The sequence below is a fragment of the Glandiceps talaboti genome, chromosome 18, assembly GCF_964340395.1.
Source record: "Glandiceps talaboti chromosome 18, keGlaTala1.1, whole genome shotgun sequence".
Taxonomy (NCBI): domain Eukaryota; kingdom Metazoa; phylum Hemichordata; class Enteropneusta; family Spengelidae; genus Glandiceps; species Glandiceps talaboti.
Window position 1 is genome coordinate 4,718,932 of NC_135566.1, and position 16,514 is coordinate 4,735,445.

The 16,514-nt window shown below is 36.5% G+C and overlaps 2 protein-coding genes and 1 long non-coding RNA gene across 15 annotated transcripts in view; 2 read left to right on the forward strand and 1 right to left on the reverse strand.

Annotated features, from left to right (window-relative positions):
- LOC144449097 (uncharacterized) overlaps positions 1–4,835 on the reverse strand; it is a 36,878-nt gene extending 32,043 nt beyond the window's left edge. For all 13 annotated transcript variants that reach the window (XM_078139538.1, XM_078139536.1, XM_078139539.1 and 10 more), the window contains exons 1-3: positions 4,631–4,835; positions 894–1,110; positions 93–157 (exon numbers count right to left, since the gene is read on the reverse strand). In XM_078139538.1, the coding sequence (XP_077995664.1) occupies positions 93–157; positions 894–1,110; positions 4,631–4,727 (379 nt within the window). In that variant the 5' untranslated portion in view covers positions 4,728–4,835. The remainder of the gene's footprint in view (positions 1–92; positions 158–893; positions 1,111–4,630) is intronic.
- Positions 4,836–8,431: 3,596 nt separating this feature from the next.
- Positions 8,432–9,804, forward strand: LOC144448849 (uncharacterized). The gene is made up of 3 exons (XR_013482139.1): positions 8,432–8,554; positions 9,229–9,311; positions 9,701–9,804. It is a non-coding gene; the product is annotated as an uncharacterized LOC144448849 (long non-coding RNA).
- A 1,092-nt stretch (positions 9,805–10,896) lies between these two features.
- LOC144449266 (uncharacterized) lies at positions 10,897–14,660 on the forward strand. Its single transcript, XM_078139780.1, has 5 exons — positions 10,897–11,008; positions 11,941–12,057; positions 12,487–12,576; positions 13,531–13,615; positions 14,099–14,660. Exons 1-5 carry the CDS (start codon positions 10,897–10,899, stop codon positions 14,556–14,558), a joined length of 864 nt encoding a protein of 287 aa, XP_077995906.1. The 3' UTR covers positions 14,559–14,660.
- The last annotated feature ends 1,854 nt before the right edge of the window (positions 14,661–16,514 follow it).

A 16,514-nucleotide genomic window follows, 5' to 3' on the forward strand; every position in this document is an offset into this window, starting at 1 on the left:
CTCTCTCTCTCTCTCTCTCTCTCTCAAATTCAGTTGCCTCGTTTACGTTTTCGTTCTACAATGATTCAATGCCTTCATTTTATATGACCTACCAGGTGACAGTTGATTTGATTTGACGTACGTCCAATATGTACTTTGTCCTTGTGCAAGGGTTGCCCTGTAAGCAGACACAGAAAAAAGGTCTGTTTATTGTATATGTGTAACAACTACCAGTAGTGATCAGTCAATTCAAATTTGTGGTCTATCAATTTATTGCAAAAATGTCCATGCCTCACCATAATGTTTGCATTGCGAATCTTCTGAAGCATGATACGATACCACTAACCTCCCAACACCCTTCTCTAAAAAAAAATCACCCTAAGCCTTGTGCTAATATTTAGACAGAACGGGGGTTAAAACGCTGTTTGAAATGAAAAGGGACAGTAGTCTGTCATTAAACAGTAAGGCGTCTATCCCATCGTTGCCACCACACAGTGGATAATTTGAATGGCGACGTTTCCCACTACTGCCACCACAGTGAATGTATGTGAAGACACTACATTGATTAAATACATGTGCTTGGATCTAATTGTCAGAGAGCAAGGCCAAATCTCAAAGAGGAGACGGGTGATCTATCAACATTGCCTGTATGGTGTAACAAACTTCAGACTTTACCAATTGACAAATCGGAGTTTACGCGTTTTGGGGCGGTTTCTTTTCAAAGGTAGGCTTACTCACGGTATCATGTGCAATAACGCAAACCTGGCATTGATGACGTCATTTTATACGTATAAACTCATGTCGAGGAAATCCTTTCCATGTCATAGAGAATGTATGCATCGACATTTAACATAATACTAGCATTGGTTAATAAGTAAGGTTTCATGCAAATTTACGACTTCAAGTTTACTTACACAAATTCAATAGTTCCGACTGATGCACTTGGTGGTGTCCATGTGAATGATGGGTTGGGAACAAAGTCTGCAGATGTATGGGTGACGGCATCTGCCTGGGCTGAGCAATAAATTGTTTTTGTGCCGGTTGGTACTGCAATGAATGTTCCAATGATAGAATTGTCGCTGACAGCTCGTGCTTGTAGCAGTATTCCTGCTATCGGTCCATTTAATGACACTGTAAATCAATCAATCAATCAATCAATCAATCAATCAATCAATCAATAAAGATATTCAATGTACTAAACACGTGGACGGAAAAGAAAAAAATCTGAAAATATTAAAGTTAGACTTCATCCATTGGGCAGTTTACTTCTATTACAGTTCATGTATACTTATTGCGTGTTTGATTTTGTACTGTCCTCACCATGCCTACGTAGAAGAATCTATGTCGATTTAATAAGGAAATGGGGTGGAGAAGGGAAGAAGATGAAGATGGCGATAATATTTATGATTATCATAATCGTTGCAGGAAACGCGCTGTGTTGAGTATGGTACATCTAAAAAAACAAACCTCCACCAATTGCTCAAATCTACCACCGATGTTAACTGACAGACAGAACGGCATAGTATATAGTTGCACATATCTATGGAGTAATGATGGTCAAATGGTTAGAGTAGCCGGCTCTGGAATATGTAGGTTGCAGATTCGAACCCCGTTCACTGCCGTTTGTTTCTGAATGGCTAAAGTCCTTGGGCAAAATCTGAACCATGATTGTGCCTCAGTCCACCCTGCTGTATAATTTGGGACCATATGGGATAGAGGCTGCAATGTGAATACTTTAATCCTATGCGCTTATAAAGACTGCAGTGGATTGTATGCTCCCCAGGGAGTTGAGGATGTATAAAGGACCATTTTGCCCCCACTATCCACTAATCTGGGTAATTGTGAGCGCCTTGAGCTCTCAGAAGAAAAGGACGCTTTATATTCATTATTAATATTATTATCATTATGTATCATACCCTCACGGTGGGGTTGACATGCAAGTAACAATGTTTATATGTGTGCCAACTTCTCGAGACTGTATGAAAGTGGATAACCATATACTCAAACTTATTTCAGAAAATGTGAAAGCTTTCAGGTGTATATTATCGATTTTAGTTCAATTTTCATTACTACTGAGGAAGGACTCGACTTGCACACTTCAGGATCAGTTAACTCTCCATTCCCTGTAAAACGTCAATACTGGACTCCATGCGTCTATATTATGGTGTTCCAACCACAGGGAACCCAAAAACCGAGTCAAAAATTAAGAAACAGGCAAATCAGTAAGTAAATAAATAAATAAATAAGTAAAAACTAGAATTAATCTATACATGTAAATATGGGTCTGTATACTACTAAAACTATGTGTATGTACACTCAATCCATAACAAACCTAGAATATAGAAACATATAGCATATTGTGTTAGTAGTGCACAGACCCATACTTACATGTATAGATTAGCTAGCTACGCGTCTTTGTTTGCGTACATGTACTTTTTATTGAACAGTTTATTATTTAGCTTTATTTATTTATTTATGTATTTATTTATCTATATGTTTTTTTTAAAAACACGGTTCGTTGATCTGTGTTCCACCACATCCAGTCCCTGCCTTCCAGCAATAATGTTAGCCTCAGACAAAACCCGTCACATAATATTCTTAGCCACCTTTCAAGACCGTTAGCGACGACTGAGTATTTAGTTGTTGCATTAAATACCCCAGAGACAATATTGAGTGACCATTCGTTCTTTTATATGCAAATAACATTACACTTTACGTAAATCAAGGTCGCCGTAATGTACAGACACAAACTGAGTTCACTGTTCAACCAATCTCGTAAAATGCGTAAAATAGTCATGTGGGATTTATATGGGAAGGACAAACGGGGTCAGTGCCGTCATACCATGACATATTGGGCAAAATTTGCATAACAAAAGTACAAGTAGACTACATCTATTTACAACGCAGTGTGTCAGCCTGTCAATTTGACAAAACATCACAGCTTCAATGGGGATTTCGCTTCACCATAAAAAAACGTTGTATTAGAATTATATAGCTCAAGTATCGTCAAAATTGAAAGCGAGCCACTTTATATTGTTGTTGTGTCGTTATTGACGCTGTCATATTGCTGGGCGTTTTCACCATATTTACAGAAACGGCAACATAGGAAATGGGTTATAGTCTGTTCGTCGGAAGTATAACCCACTTTCATGGTCAGCCAATTGCCGAATGAAATCTAGAACGGTGTCGTCAGAAAGTGGGCAAAAGGATACATAATTTGTTATGCAATGCCTGTGTATGCCTACACAACTTTCTAGAGGCACTGAACAAAATAAAGAATTTCATCTGTACTTTGATACAGCCAATGGTCGCTGTCTAGTGCATTGTTACCTTAGTACAGTAGTGCATATGATAATTTATGCCAGCTGATACCACATACGTATCGTACTAAGCTGTCGCGCTGTGAGGACACATGAATATCAAAACATTACCACTTCATATATACAAACCTGATCAGTCTTATAATTAAAATAATTTACAGCAAATGAAATTACTTCATAAAATATTCATATTTATAATAATTCATACATTACCATATCACTAAAAATGATCTTTTTCATATTCATAATATCCTATACACAACAACTCTACCCATTTAGGAAAACAGTGACCCGAATAGCTACCAAATAGTTTTACAACACGACGTCACGAGGGCGCTTGTCATGAAGACAAGTAGGTTTTATTAGAACTGGCATCTTGTACTGTGTTAATATTTTTGGAATATTATTATTGAATAAATCTGTCCCATTTCATCGGTTATACATGTATTTTGGCCATGCCACATAATTTTGCCACATTTGGATATATTTATTTATAGAAATACAGTAATATTTTGCCCCTGTGTGATAATTGTTTTTAAATGCCCAATACTGTCAAGTGTGTTGATGATACATTCATATTTGAATGGTCACCATCTCACCGAGCAGAATGTTTAGGTTCATCAAAGTGTTATTTTACTATATAAAACATAAGATAAGATAATAGCAAATCGGTATTGCAGTGAATAACAAAACTGCTTACGTACATATCAATGTGGACATTATCAAATTTCGAGTGTAACTGCATAGTACGACTTAGACACCTACACCAAGTCATCTTAACACTATTATTAAGTGCCATCATGATGCCCGACACACCTACACAATCAAATGTGTGTGGAAAATACCATTTCTGTGATGTAGAATGTCGAATTATAAATCACGCGAAAACAAAAGAGGTGGTTAGGAAAAGAACGCAACTTGCTTTAGGGGAGTAAACGAAAAAACCACCCACACAGGCTGTACGTGTTCTCGACTCCAAGTTGGAGAAAAGAATGAATTGTCATTGGGCACAACATAATATTTTGGTTTTGACCTGGGAGTTGTTGACAATAAATTGTTGGTAATGGAACAGGTCGACCTTGTTAAGTGAAAGAAAATCTCCATGTACGGTGAAACTATTATAGTTTTTAAGAGAAGCCATTGTGATAGCTTGCTGTCGGACACATTATTTTAAGTCCGTGTCGATCAACAAGAAACAACGACAGATTAGTCAGCCCCGCTATGTCTCTGACGTCACATTACACACGAAACATGCAAGAATTATGACTGAAGATGGGTTAATAATGATGCTGGTATTTTTTTTAAATATTAAGTTCAGCTAAACTGTTTACCTGTTACAGGTGTCCCGGGTGTGTAAGTTGCACTGTTGGCCGAAATGGTGTAAGGGCACGGGGTTGTCTGCGGGCCTTGAGGATGTCCCGGCGTCATATGTTGACAGGCTGACGTTGGTGCTCCATTTGGATAAGATCGGACATCTGTGAAGGCGAAAATTGTTAAAAGAAGGCCAACGATGAGTCTGTGTCGACAACACACCGCCATCTTGATTCAGTGAGTGAATGGAACGGTAGCGTAAATCGGACACCACCCTTTATTATGTGAAAGTGTTTTGCATAGCAATGGACGACACCGTACATTGTTGAAATGAACACGTTACGCATACCTGCGCCTTATGCATAATGTATACCTGACCGTTCATAGGTCACTGTCTCAAATGAAAGTGACATGGCCGAATCAAATAGAAATTAACTATATCTATAGTAAATATGTTACTGTGATCACTTTAAAGTCATAGTTGCGACTGGATAGCAAGGTCAAGAAATATACGTTCAGGTGATTCAATTGTTGCGCATCATGAAACATAGTTTAAATAATTCGTTCAGCTTCAGTAATATGTTTTATACTGCAAACCTTTTTTTTACATATTTCAAATATTTGTACTCACTTTTGCATATACATCGTATCACCATCCATATTAACCTATCACACACACACACACACACACACACACACACACACACACACACATATATATATATATATATATATATATATATATATATATATATATATATATAGTTTTGGTAGTACTGGAACTCTTTCTTGGGTGTAACTCGGAGTTTCACGCATATTGCGATCATCAGACACTCACAAATTACAAATAAATGCTCTCTGGAACTCTCACAGAGTGTCTGATGATCGCAATATGCGTGAAACTCCGAGTTACACCCAAGAAAGAGTTCCAGTACTACCAAAACTATTACGCTCTGCCACTGCGGTATAGAGCACTGTCTTATAGCAGATTGATACTCACCGAGTTATATATATATATATATATATATATATATATATATATATATATATATATATATATATATATATATATATATATATATATATATAACTCGGTGAGTATCAATCTGCTAAGACAGTGCTCTATACCGCAGTGGCAGAGCGTAATAGTAACTATATATATATATATATATATATATATATATATATATATATATATATATATATATATATATATATATATATATAAGAAACGTGGATGGTCTCAGTAAAGCTTAAGTCAAGTATTTTCCAAAAGTTCTGACAATCTTAAGCTTTACCCTGTTAACAGAGCATCATTAGGTCTGTATAATTTGTAAGGTCATTCACATATCACATCATATGTGACTCAGACTAACGAAACTAATGTTTGTTGTTAGTGTAATAATGTCAGACTGTGACTTAATGTTAGATAATGACTGAATGATGAAAGAGATTTAGCTAGTAGAACCTGATGACAGCTATACAATGTCAACATTTGAAACATAGTGATGGAGAGTCGAATAATTCATATACTCATCATCATCATCATCATCATCACCACCACAACCGTCACATCACTACGATCATCATCATCAGCATCATCATCATCATCATCATCATCATCATCATCATCATCATCATCATCATCATCATCATCATCATCACCATCACCACCACCACCACCACCACCACCACCACCACCACCACCATATCGCCGCATCACCATCACCATCTACCCACCACCACTTCCATCTATACCATCTCATATTTGGCGTCCACTAGCATAGTCCCTAAGTCTATTTTTTTCATTTACAAATGTACAAACTTTTTAGCAAGGAAAAAGCTATTAGGAATTTTGGAGCATGGTAAGGTATTGCAAGCAATCGCATGCTCTGATTTAATATTGTTACATAACCGTTCCAGAGAGCATTTATTTGTAATTTGTGATAGAGACACAACCTAAAACCACCAATCCTGTTGGTGGAGGGTCTATGCTAAAACGGATACTTTTCATCTAAAAACCTACTGCTCGTGCATTTCACTGGACTAGTACTGTATCTATCCATGATAAACAGCGCGATTGTTGTATGGGGGAAGGGTGACATGGGCGTTATCTACACAACACCAATACCAACAACTGCTGTGGTTAGTCACTGCTTTTGTTTCTAGATAGCACTTTCCATTTGACAATTACTAGTATTCAAATTGTCGGGAAACGCCCTAAACCAGCAACGTAATACATATAGGGCTGAACTATTAACGTACGCTATATAGTTGAGCTATTAAGTACGCTATCGTTTGGATATGAGTGATCACTATATATAAACGTGTCTGATAAGTACCCACTAATCTAATGACTTGAGTTTATACACAAAATGTCTATATAATGTTAAATATAGAATTCTAATTTATAAATATGCAGATCAGGGTCATTACCATGACAATAGTTGACATTTCGAGTGAAAAGGCTATAGCTATATTGTGTGTATTGAAATACTGTACGAGGTCAGACGCACAAAATGGCGACGCCCAGCATACTTCTGTCACTTGTGTTAATGCTTGGGTGTGTTTCCGACATTACTTACACCACACAGAGTTTTAAAATACCCCATCGACTAACGATTTGCGACATTGAGTCAGATACAAAAAATGTCAACGAGAAGGGTCTGGGTTTGTCGGTCAATGAGAATGCGCACAGTGACGGTGGAATGTTAACAGGTATGTAGGCCTATAATATGTATGTATACAAGGTATGCACTTTCTACTGTATTATACTGTCCTATGATCATGATGGGCTATATACGGAAAACCATGTGACGGTTTTTGGTTCCAATTATGGTTGGTTTTATCTTTGTGCATAGTAGGAACATGCCTCCATGATTATAGAAAATCTCACAAGAATAATACTATTGAAGACATTACCATGTTACTTTCTGTCAAACAATTAAAACTAGGATGACGTTTACATCCCTTTGAAGGAGGTAGTGGTGCGTTTTTATATTGGTCTGAACCGTACATTAACCTTTGCACCAGTGTAGTGTATTTTCGGGGTCTCCTTTTGTAAGGAGAGGAAGAGCTTTGTACTGACCCAATTGTGTTATTTACTTTTGAATAGAAGTAGAAAAAATACTGTCTGAATAAACAGTACATGGCTTTCTATTGTGTACCTCTAGTTCTACTGTGCAATAGTGAATGGTAAAGCTATCGACACATATTTTATATATGCATAGTTTGGGCTAGAGGTGTTCAACTTTAAAACACCACCCTTGGCTAGTGACATGTTCTAGTACTCATGTTCAAATCTATTCCCTCATTATATAATATCTATTTTTTTTAAAAAGAAAGACAGTTTCCTTTTTCCTGTTAGATGATTAGTCTGTTAGTCAGAATGCATGAAAGCCAGTGAGTGTCATCTGAATCTGAAAACATAACAAATCCACTTTTGGCGGATGTTTCTAGATTAAACTTTATGTACAAAAATACACGAGGCTGCAGAAGTGAAAATAAACACAAAGAGCAACAACGCTTTTTAAAGTTTTCAAATCTGAAACCTCTCCCCGTCCTTCAGTATGTTGAAATAAGTTAATGCTCTTGGACATACATATACGGAGATTTTACACCCCTTATCTTAGACATAAACAAGTTGTTTTGATTTCCATATGTACTAGTCATATACCGTTTTTTCCTCTCTATATAATCTCGTTCACAGTGAAACTTAAAAAGAATGTCATTTTCGAAGACTTCACAGAAGTACAACTTAAAGCACGCCCTCTACGCCAATCCAAATCAGTGGGCCAGTGGATTTCTTCATCACGTGATGAATATATTCTATCTTGTAAATATGTGAACGACACTATTCTTCGTGCTACGCCATCTTTGGGAAATGAGACGTTGAATTTTATTTGGAAATATCACAGGCATGGAATCGGAGACATTGAGATCATGTGAGTTATCTATGACAAACTTGAATACCACTGTTTTCAATTTGTGCACAAATATGGAATGCAGTCCACTTTGATTGCTATACCCTTGCCCAAATATGGCAAGTTCACTAGCTATTAAAGGTCCACTTTTAGAAAGAATTAAATATTAGGTGTGAAAAATAGTTTTCCGGCAGAGCTACTGAAAAGGTTAGTCCAGAACAAAAGAACCCATGGCTCCACTGATAAGAAACCCTGGCCTGTGCAAAAGTATGGAATACAATCCACTTCACTTCTTCTGCTCTTGCCCAAATATGGAATATAATCTACTTCGAGTTTCTCAGACTACCTTAACATTTTCGTAGATTAATGGGATTTGCAGTTTTAGTCGATGATAGATATTGTACCAGAAACCTCGTTAGAACTGACTAATGTAACTATGGTACAAAGCAGTAAACCCAACCTTAGCACAAAATACAGAATTCGATGTCTAAACAATGTCAAAGATGAGAATGGATTCACGTTACTAAATTTAGGTTGAAACTCCTTTTGTTCATAGTACAAATTCCACAAACGTCCAAAACTATGCTGCATGTCATTTTATACTACAATAATAATATTATACTATTATGGTCTGTGACTCTATGCATTTTAAGGTTACATGATTGTATGCACACAATAACATATTTTGGTTTCAGAGCTCTGGTCAGAATGAAAGTGTTTGAGAATCAGCGGTGGTCAATACTGAAATATAAAATTGGTGGTGAAAGGAATCGAGATGGTAAGATGCTGAAGTTTTTTACATTTACAGTGTTGATGCGAAATGTATTTGATTACTACGAGTGCAAAATTGAATAACCTTATATAAATATTACAGAAAAAACAACATTTGCGATTAAAATTTCAGACTACTTTCTTGAAATCATGTCACGATTCTCAATCATGATCATCAAAATTAATGGCTACCTGCATTCTCGATATACGGTTTTTATGCTTTCACAGCGTCTAGTTATGAATGTTACATATTTTAAAATGTATATTTTTACAGAACATTTCCTGATAAAAGTTCCTTACAACACGCCTTGATACCAATCATACCACGAATAACATTATTCATGACATGTCGTGTTTTGCATTCTCTTCTTTTTTTCTCTCAAATGCAAATTAAAGTGCGGTCAACGGAAAATTGTGGTGTTCGGCCGTGCCAAAATGACGGAGCTTGTGGTCGTCGGGACAACACATATATATGCCAATGCCAAGACGGATACATCGGTTCACATTGCCAATGTAAGTCTCAATTCTAGTTCTTTACATACTGCAGAAAGTACATTTTGGTTCAATCAGTAGAGAAGATAGTTTTAATATATGATAAATCAACAGGTGGTTGAAAATCCAAATGAACAAATTTAACTATTTCTGCTTCAAGAAAATTCCCATCAAACTAAGTTTAAAATGTCTTATTGTCAAGGAGCTTCTTAACACAGATCAATTTTGATCTTAATCTGTAAGATACGACGTTTTGTACCTCCTCTACCAGTCAGATCTCAGAGAAAATTGGTTTGAACTCAGACCACCTTGGAGGTCTGAGATTAGGGCTGAACGACGCGTATCTAACGGTTGAGTTTGGTCTTAGATAATATGTGGCATTAGCCACAATCGTATTGAGTGATTTTGAACAAACGTTTTAAAACTGCAATTGGAACATTTTCTGAAACTGTTGTGTAGGATATAATGACTTAGTCGTGGTAGTGTACACCCTGAACCGTATTGAACCACCTTTGACTAAACATATGTAGCTGTACATGTAGTAGTATGTTGCAATATATCCGATCAAATTGACCTTTCTTGTCCGGACCCAAATATCAGAGCCCAATGCAATCACAATTTCAACGTATTACTGTTCTACCCATTGATAAAATCGATCACCAATTAAATTATTAATTATTTATATTTTAACAATTTTCAGTAATATATACAATTGCTGGTAGTGAAGGTTTAACATAAGTTTTGCATTTATATAACTTGTACGTTTTTTATTTAATTTTCGTGTGATCTGTCACTTTTCCAGACCAGTACTTATTCTCTGGAATGGGGTCTCGCAATCAATAAATACATGCATGTCGCTATTCCAACAAGGACAAATAAATGCACATTAAACTAAATTAGTTTTATTAAACAGAATTAAAGGTATCCTGTAGTCTAAGTGAATTCTGAAAAAAACCTAATGTTTGTTAACTCATGGATGTAATGAGTTACTAGTAAATTTGCTCACATATATCTGACAGGTGGCATAATTCAGTATTTTCTCCAAATTATTGTTTTTGAGTTTTTATTTATTTTAGTTTTTGTTTAATTTACAATTAGATATGGATCTCTGTGCAAGTACGCCCTGTCAAAATGGCGGAGTGTGTCTTCAACCAGATGAAGAGTACGCCTGTACGTGTATGTACGGATTCATAGGAATAAACTGTGAAATAGGTACGTGTGTGTTGTTTTCATAAAACGCGCCGTGGGGAATTTTGAGGACAATATTACTACTACTTGGTATCCAGGCTAGCAAAATGTCTCCTGCTTAATTTGGTATTAATATACATAATGTTGATTGAAGAGATGTGTTCGATTATGAATATTGAAAAAAAAAACATTTTGACAATCTCTTATATCTTCTAAAATGACGTGTAATTTTAACAAAAGTTGACGATTTCGAAAGAATTGTCATATCACTACTACATTACAACGAGTGCCAAAAATGCAGGGTGATATGCGTGGTGTGAGACAATCTTTGTCGGTGCTTTTGAAGTAAAATTAACGCAACAATTTAGTTACTTTTTTGATGGAAGACTTTGATCACAATGTTACTTCAGTGGCAGAGTCGTCAAAATTCCTCATTTCATTTACAGTGATCCCAAATATCATAACCTGTGCTGATGAACCTTGCAAACACGGTGGAACATGTTATCAAAGTGATGTCCATGGCTATGTATGTACCTGTGATGATGGGTATGGAGGGGTAGATTGTCAAATAGGTAAGCAACTACAAAACAGTCTCATTTTTTGTAGTAGTTAGTAGTCCCGAACTCGGAGCATAATTTAAAACTGTACTCACTGCAACTAGAAGTTTTTAAGAAAAAAAAATGTTAGATATAACGACAAACTCGTAATATCATCATACACCCCGAACAATATCAAGTTAAATCACATGTGGGTAAATGTTTTTTTACAGCTGTACACAAAGTATAGTAAAATAAATTAAATTAAATTAATTTTAGGTCCACACTCAAAATACAACGCGAGTCAACATTTAGCCATTTGTCTTTATGCAAAGGATGTATCAGTTTATAGTGACAAACTTCGGCCAAAAAGCCAGACATGTGAACGCAAACATTTGCTGTGGTTACCTCTTTTGACAGATTTAGATTCGGATAGTTGTGCGTCGAGTCCGTGTGTTTATGGTACATGTAGGAACGTTGCACGTGGATATCTGTGTACTTGTCTAACAGGATGGACCGGACAGCGGTGTCATTTAGGTAAGAAAGAACCTCAAAATACTTGAGTTAACACTGTCACTGAATACTGCACGGTAAATGTAGCTTGTCAGATATGCCGTGCCAGGGCGCCCAGGCTGGTGTGCGCATTGGTCTTCCATTGAAGTAATTTACTCTCGGTAAAAACCCAATTTCTCGTGGGGTGGGGGTATTTCCTTTTGTGAAGTCAGAAATCGAGCAAATACCTACGAATAACACTATTACTGTGTTTTGGATCGGCTTGCGATTTACTTTGAAATACGCGTTTTAGTGGTCTGAGGTTCAAGCTTGCATATCTTGTATTTCATCGCCTACACTTTTTCCACATCGTATACGAGTGAGATTGCCGACTGACACCTATACCATTCTGTTTTATGACCTATGCATCATATCGTACATATCAATTTATTAGTAATCCTTACACCCTTACAGTTACTTCTATCGGTGAAACAACACAATCCACATCAATTACTGGCAGTGGTGGTTCGCCTAATCGACAATCATCATCGAAAGAACTTAACAGTAAGTAGTATTTTACTACATCTTAGTTGCAATCACTTGATTTATTTTCGACCGGCTTATATCTTTGTTGTTTGTTTTTTAATGAAAGATCATGAATTGCGTGTAACATGAGGCCAAACCTGTTAACAAATAAAGTGAAGGCACGACGTAGTGGATAAGCATTTGTAACTGATATACAATAGGAGCCAGCTATTTAAACCAGAAAGAAACGTTATCAGATTCGATAGACAAATCCTACTAGCATTGCAACATTTCATCCTCTGGCTTGACTAACATTTGGCTAACATTGCTATACTATTACTAGTATTTCATCGTTTGGTTCGACAAAAAACTTACCAACATTGCTACAGTTTCTTCACATTAGCTATCATTAGCAGATCCTCAACATTCAAAGGATTAAAATGTAGTTACCCGACCCCCACCCTGTTTTTCATACCGATTCTGTTTTTGTTTTTTTACATATTTGAGAAAAAAATAATAAAACTGCGAAAATTGCGAAGTCTCACAAGAAACAATGGATGCGGTAACTGACAAAATAAAAATGTTCTTCCAATCTGTAATGGATGTACTTCTGATGAGAAGAAACCAATAACACAGAGACCATATGGAAAATAAAGGAAAATATAACTACCTGAACTAGACACTCACATATGATATATGTATATATATAATAACATACCTACCCACCCATTCTAAAAGTGAGCGTAATCGGAACAGTTTTTTTTTTGTTAGGCCTATCACATTATAGGCGAACTAGAAACTAGAACGAAGCAGTATATGCAAAAACAATATTGAGTCAAACGATAAAATTACAGTGTAAAATGACGGTGTTAATAAGATTTTAGTCGGGCCAGAAAACAATGTGTTTCAGTTAGCTGGATTAGTATTTTCATTTGTCATCATATTTTGAGCAAAGTGGGGGTTTTCCTCATATTTGTCTATTTCTTCCTACAGTTGGTATTATCATTGGTATCGTTGTTGCTGCAATAGTTGGTGTTGCCATAGGGATAAGTCTCACTCTCTTCATATATTGCCTAAGGTACGTCAGACTTCGAACTGAGACCCTAATGATTACCGGTAGAGGGGGGGGGGGTAATTTCGCGTGACCGGTGATTGCTACTGAATGAAAACATTGTATCCAGCTCTGAATTATTTGTTGAATGTTAGTTTGCTTGAATTCCTATCCGCGTTAAAAAGACTAAAGACGCTCAAAGGAAACATTTTCTGAGCAGAAATTTACACGATTTACCAAAAACTTTAGCTCGAAGAGAGCTCTGACGTCATGTATGCAAATAAGCCAAATCTACGTGTTGGTCTGAACTTGAGATAGGTAAGACATGAGGGCTTGTCACGGTGATGGCGACGGGATGCAACGGATTTGTCAACAAAAACATGAGTATTGAGCAACCTCAGAACTTTAATCGTATTTCATAGCATGTTACTCTGATCTTGTTATTTTAAGATGTGATTATCTTCCTTTCACTTCATTTTCACTGTATCTTCACCTTTTTTGTTCATTTAGAAGAAGAGATGATGACATTGTGATAGTTGCGACAGAGGACAAGATGGCACCTGGTCGACCCAGGGGAAGCAATGAAGGCAACGAATTCGGCATGCGATCGTATGAATCAATGTCGTCGATCGATGATGTCATACCAGATGACACTCCTCCAGTGGTACTAACAGGGGAACGTTACTATAATGAAAGTGGTGAATATGACGTCAATAATCAAACGTTGACCCAGCAAAGTCTTCAAATTCACGACCAGCGAGAGTCGAATACGCCGACAACGTCATATAGACATCAAGAGTACAATGTTGCTGCAAGCACACCTCAAAATGCAAATATAACATTGAACATTACTCAGTCAGAGCAAGGGACGGAAGACCATAACAGCAGTAACGGAGAATCAACGATTGATAACTTGGCATCGCGATCCGATACTAGAGAACCGTATAGCAATATAGGCCAACCAGACTAGTTCGTATAGGCCTTTAACACTTCCTACGAAGTTTTTAAGGAAAGTCATTTTATTTGTGGAGGGGGTGTAAACTTTTCTAAACAATGGGTAAAATGAAATGACAATCAGGTATATGGAAATCAGTTATACCACCCGTATGTACCACCACGCAGTTTACCACGCAGCTACAAACATTGAATATTATGCTCATTTTTTCAGAATCAGAAAAAAAAAATTCTGCTTTGAATGAGATCGCCAACTCAACATTTCTAGCACAATGCCGACTTTGGGGACCCTTCACTACTAATTACGAGCGGGGGCTGGAAATCAAACCCTGTCAGCTGCGTAAAATATTGGACCCTCCCCCGATTCCGTTTCCTGAAAAGTGGTCCTCCCTCAATTTCCATTTAGTCTATTTGTCTAAAACATGACCTTCCCATACTCAAATACCTTTTTTGTTTTCATAAATGGGTTAAAATGCTGTCTGAGAGTCAACCAGAATCAATGGTAAGGACTCAATCCAACAGCCACCACCACATTAATTACTGAAGGCTCCCTTAGACACAAAAGTTACGTTACTTGTGATTGTATTATGTGCTTACCTCCACAAAATGACAATACATTTGGAACCGCGAACCCTTTCACAAAATCATGGCCATCTATGACCATTCAACTCTCCATGACCTTTCAACCTCAGAATTCTCTATTTGAAAGTTGTGCCAACGCCTCCGTATTGGCCGAAAGGGGTCATCATACAGAGCCTGCAAGAGAAATGTAGCGTTTGCTCTGTGTATGTTGACACACATAATTAGAAACCATAGTTGCCCAGATAACGATTACAGCATTCCATCGTTCTCATGTCTTTGAAGTTAGCCGCATCACACAGTATTTCGTTTGTATCTCAGAGGTTTGTATACATCAGCATCTCAAATAGCACATTATTTCAGTGTACAAGCCCTGTAATGTTTCATGAACCAAAATCACCCATCAGTGGCGGTGATATCGATTATAATTTGAGCTTCACCGATCAAGAGACGAGGAAATAGAATACAGTGTTTTTTACCAGTGGCAAATTTGTTATAAATATGAACATATTAAACCATGTAGCAATTACGTTAAATTCTACCGCAGTCAAATGTAAATATGAACATATTAAACCATATAGCAATTACGTTAAATTCTACCGCAGTCAAAATGTAAATAAGTATTGTAGAACATTTTTAAATTTAATAATAACGACGTTATACTGGATTTTTAAAATATATTTTTGTACTTATGTACAGACAATAAAAGTACAATTTTATACCGCACATAATATAAGGTATGTTCATTCACTAACATAATTTCACTCAAGATTACTTTACAGTGCAATAATGTTTTAATACAATTTAACTAATAAAGTATTGTTCATACCTTTGTATACATAGTACATATGCCATGTTTTGTGTTGTTTCCATTGCCTAGGAGAGAGAGAGAGAGAGAGAGAGAGAGAGAGAGAGAGAGAGAGAGAGAGAGAGAGAGAGAGAGAGAGAGAGAGAGAGAGAGAGAGAGAGAGAAGCAGGCACAGACAGGGGAGACAGAACACACAAATAAATAAATAAATAACAAACAAACAAACAAACAGAAACTGGGATTACATATTATTTTATTCTATTTCCATCATGCACATTCTATCTGTACTATACAAATTTACAAGGATATACTTTGGGCTAAGTGTTTTACTACACAAAAAAGTTGGGCATGATGGGAAAATGACCTTTCGTTGCAAGATATTTAGTACATACATATTTTCGACTTCTCGGGAAACTCTTTTAACTGCAGATTTAAATTTGGTACACATACTCTTTAGGGTAATGTGTAATTTGTTATTAATAATTTTCAGTGATTAAGCTATACCTAAGAATGTACCCTTCAAATTCCGTATAATTTGGTACATACTAAGCACATATATCCTGGTTTTCGGTAATTGGGCAATAT

Bases quoted from the DNA above. Each gene is read 5' to 3' on its own strand.
- LOC144449266 (XM_078139780.1), top strand. From the start codon at position 10,897: ATGGATCTCTGTGCAAGTACGCCCTGTCAAAATGGCGGAGTGTGTCTT. The intron at 11,009-11,940 runs GTACGTGTGTGT...CTCTTTTGACAG, and splicing joins AGGAATAAACTGTGAAATAG to ATTTAGATTCGGATAGTTGT. The intron at 12,577-13,530 runs GTAAGTAGTATT...TTCTTCCTACAG, and splicing joins ATCATCGAAAGAACTTAACA to TTGGTATTATCATTGGTATC.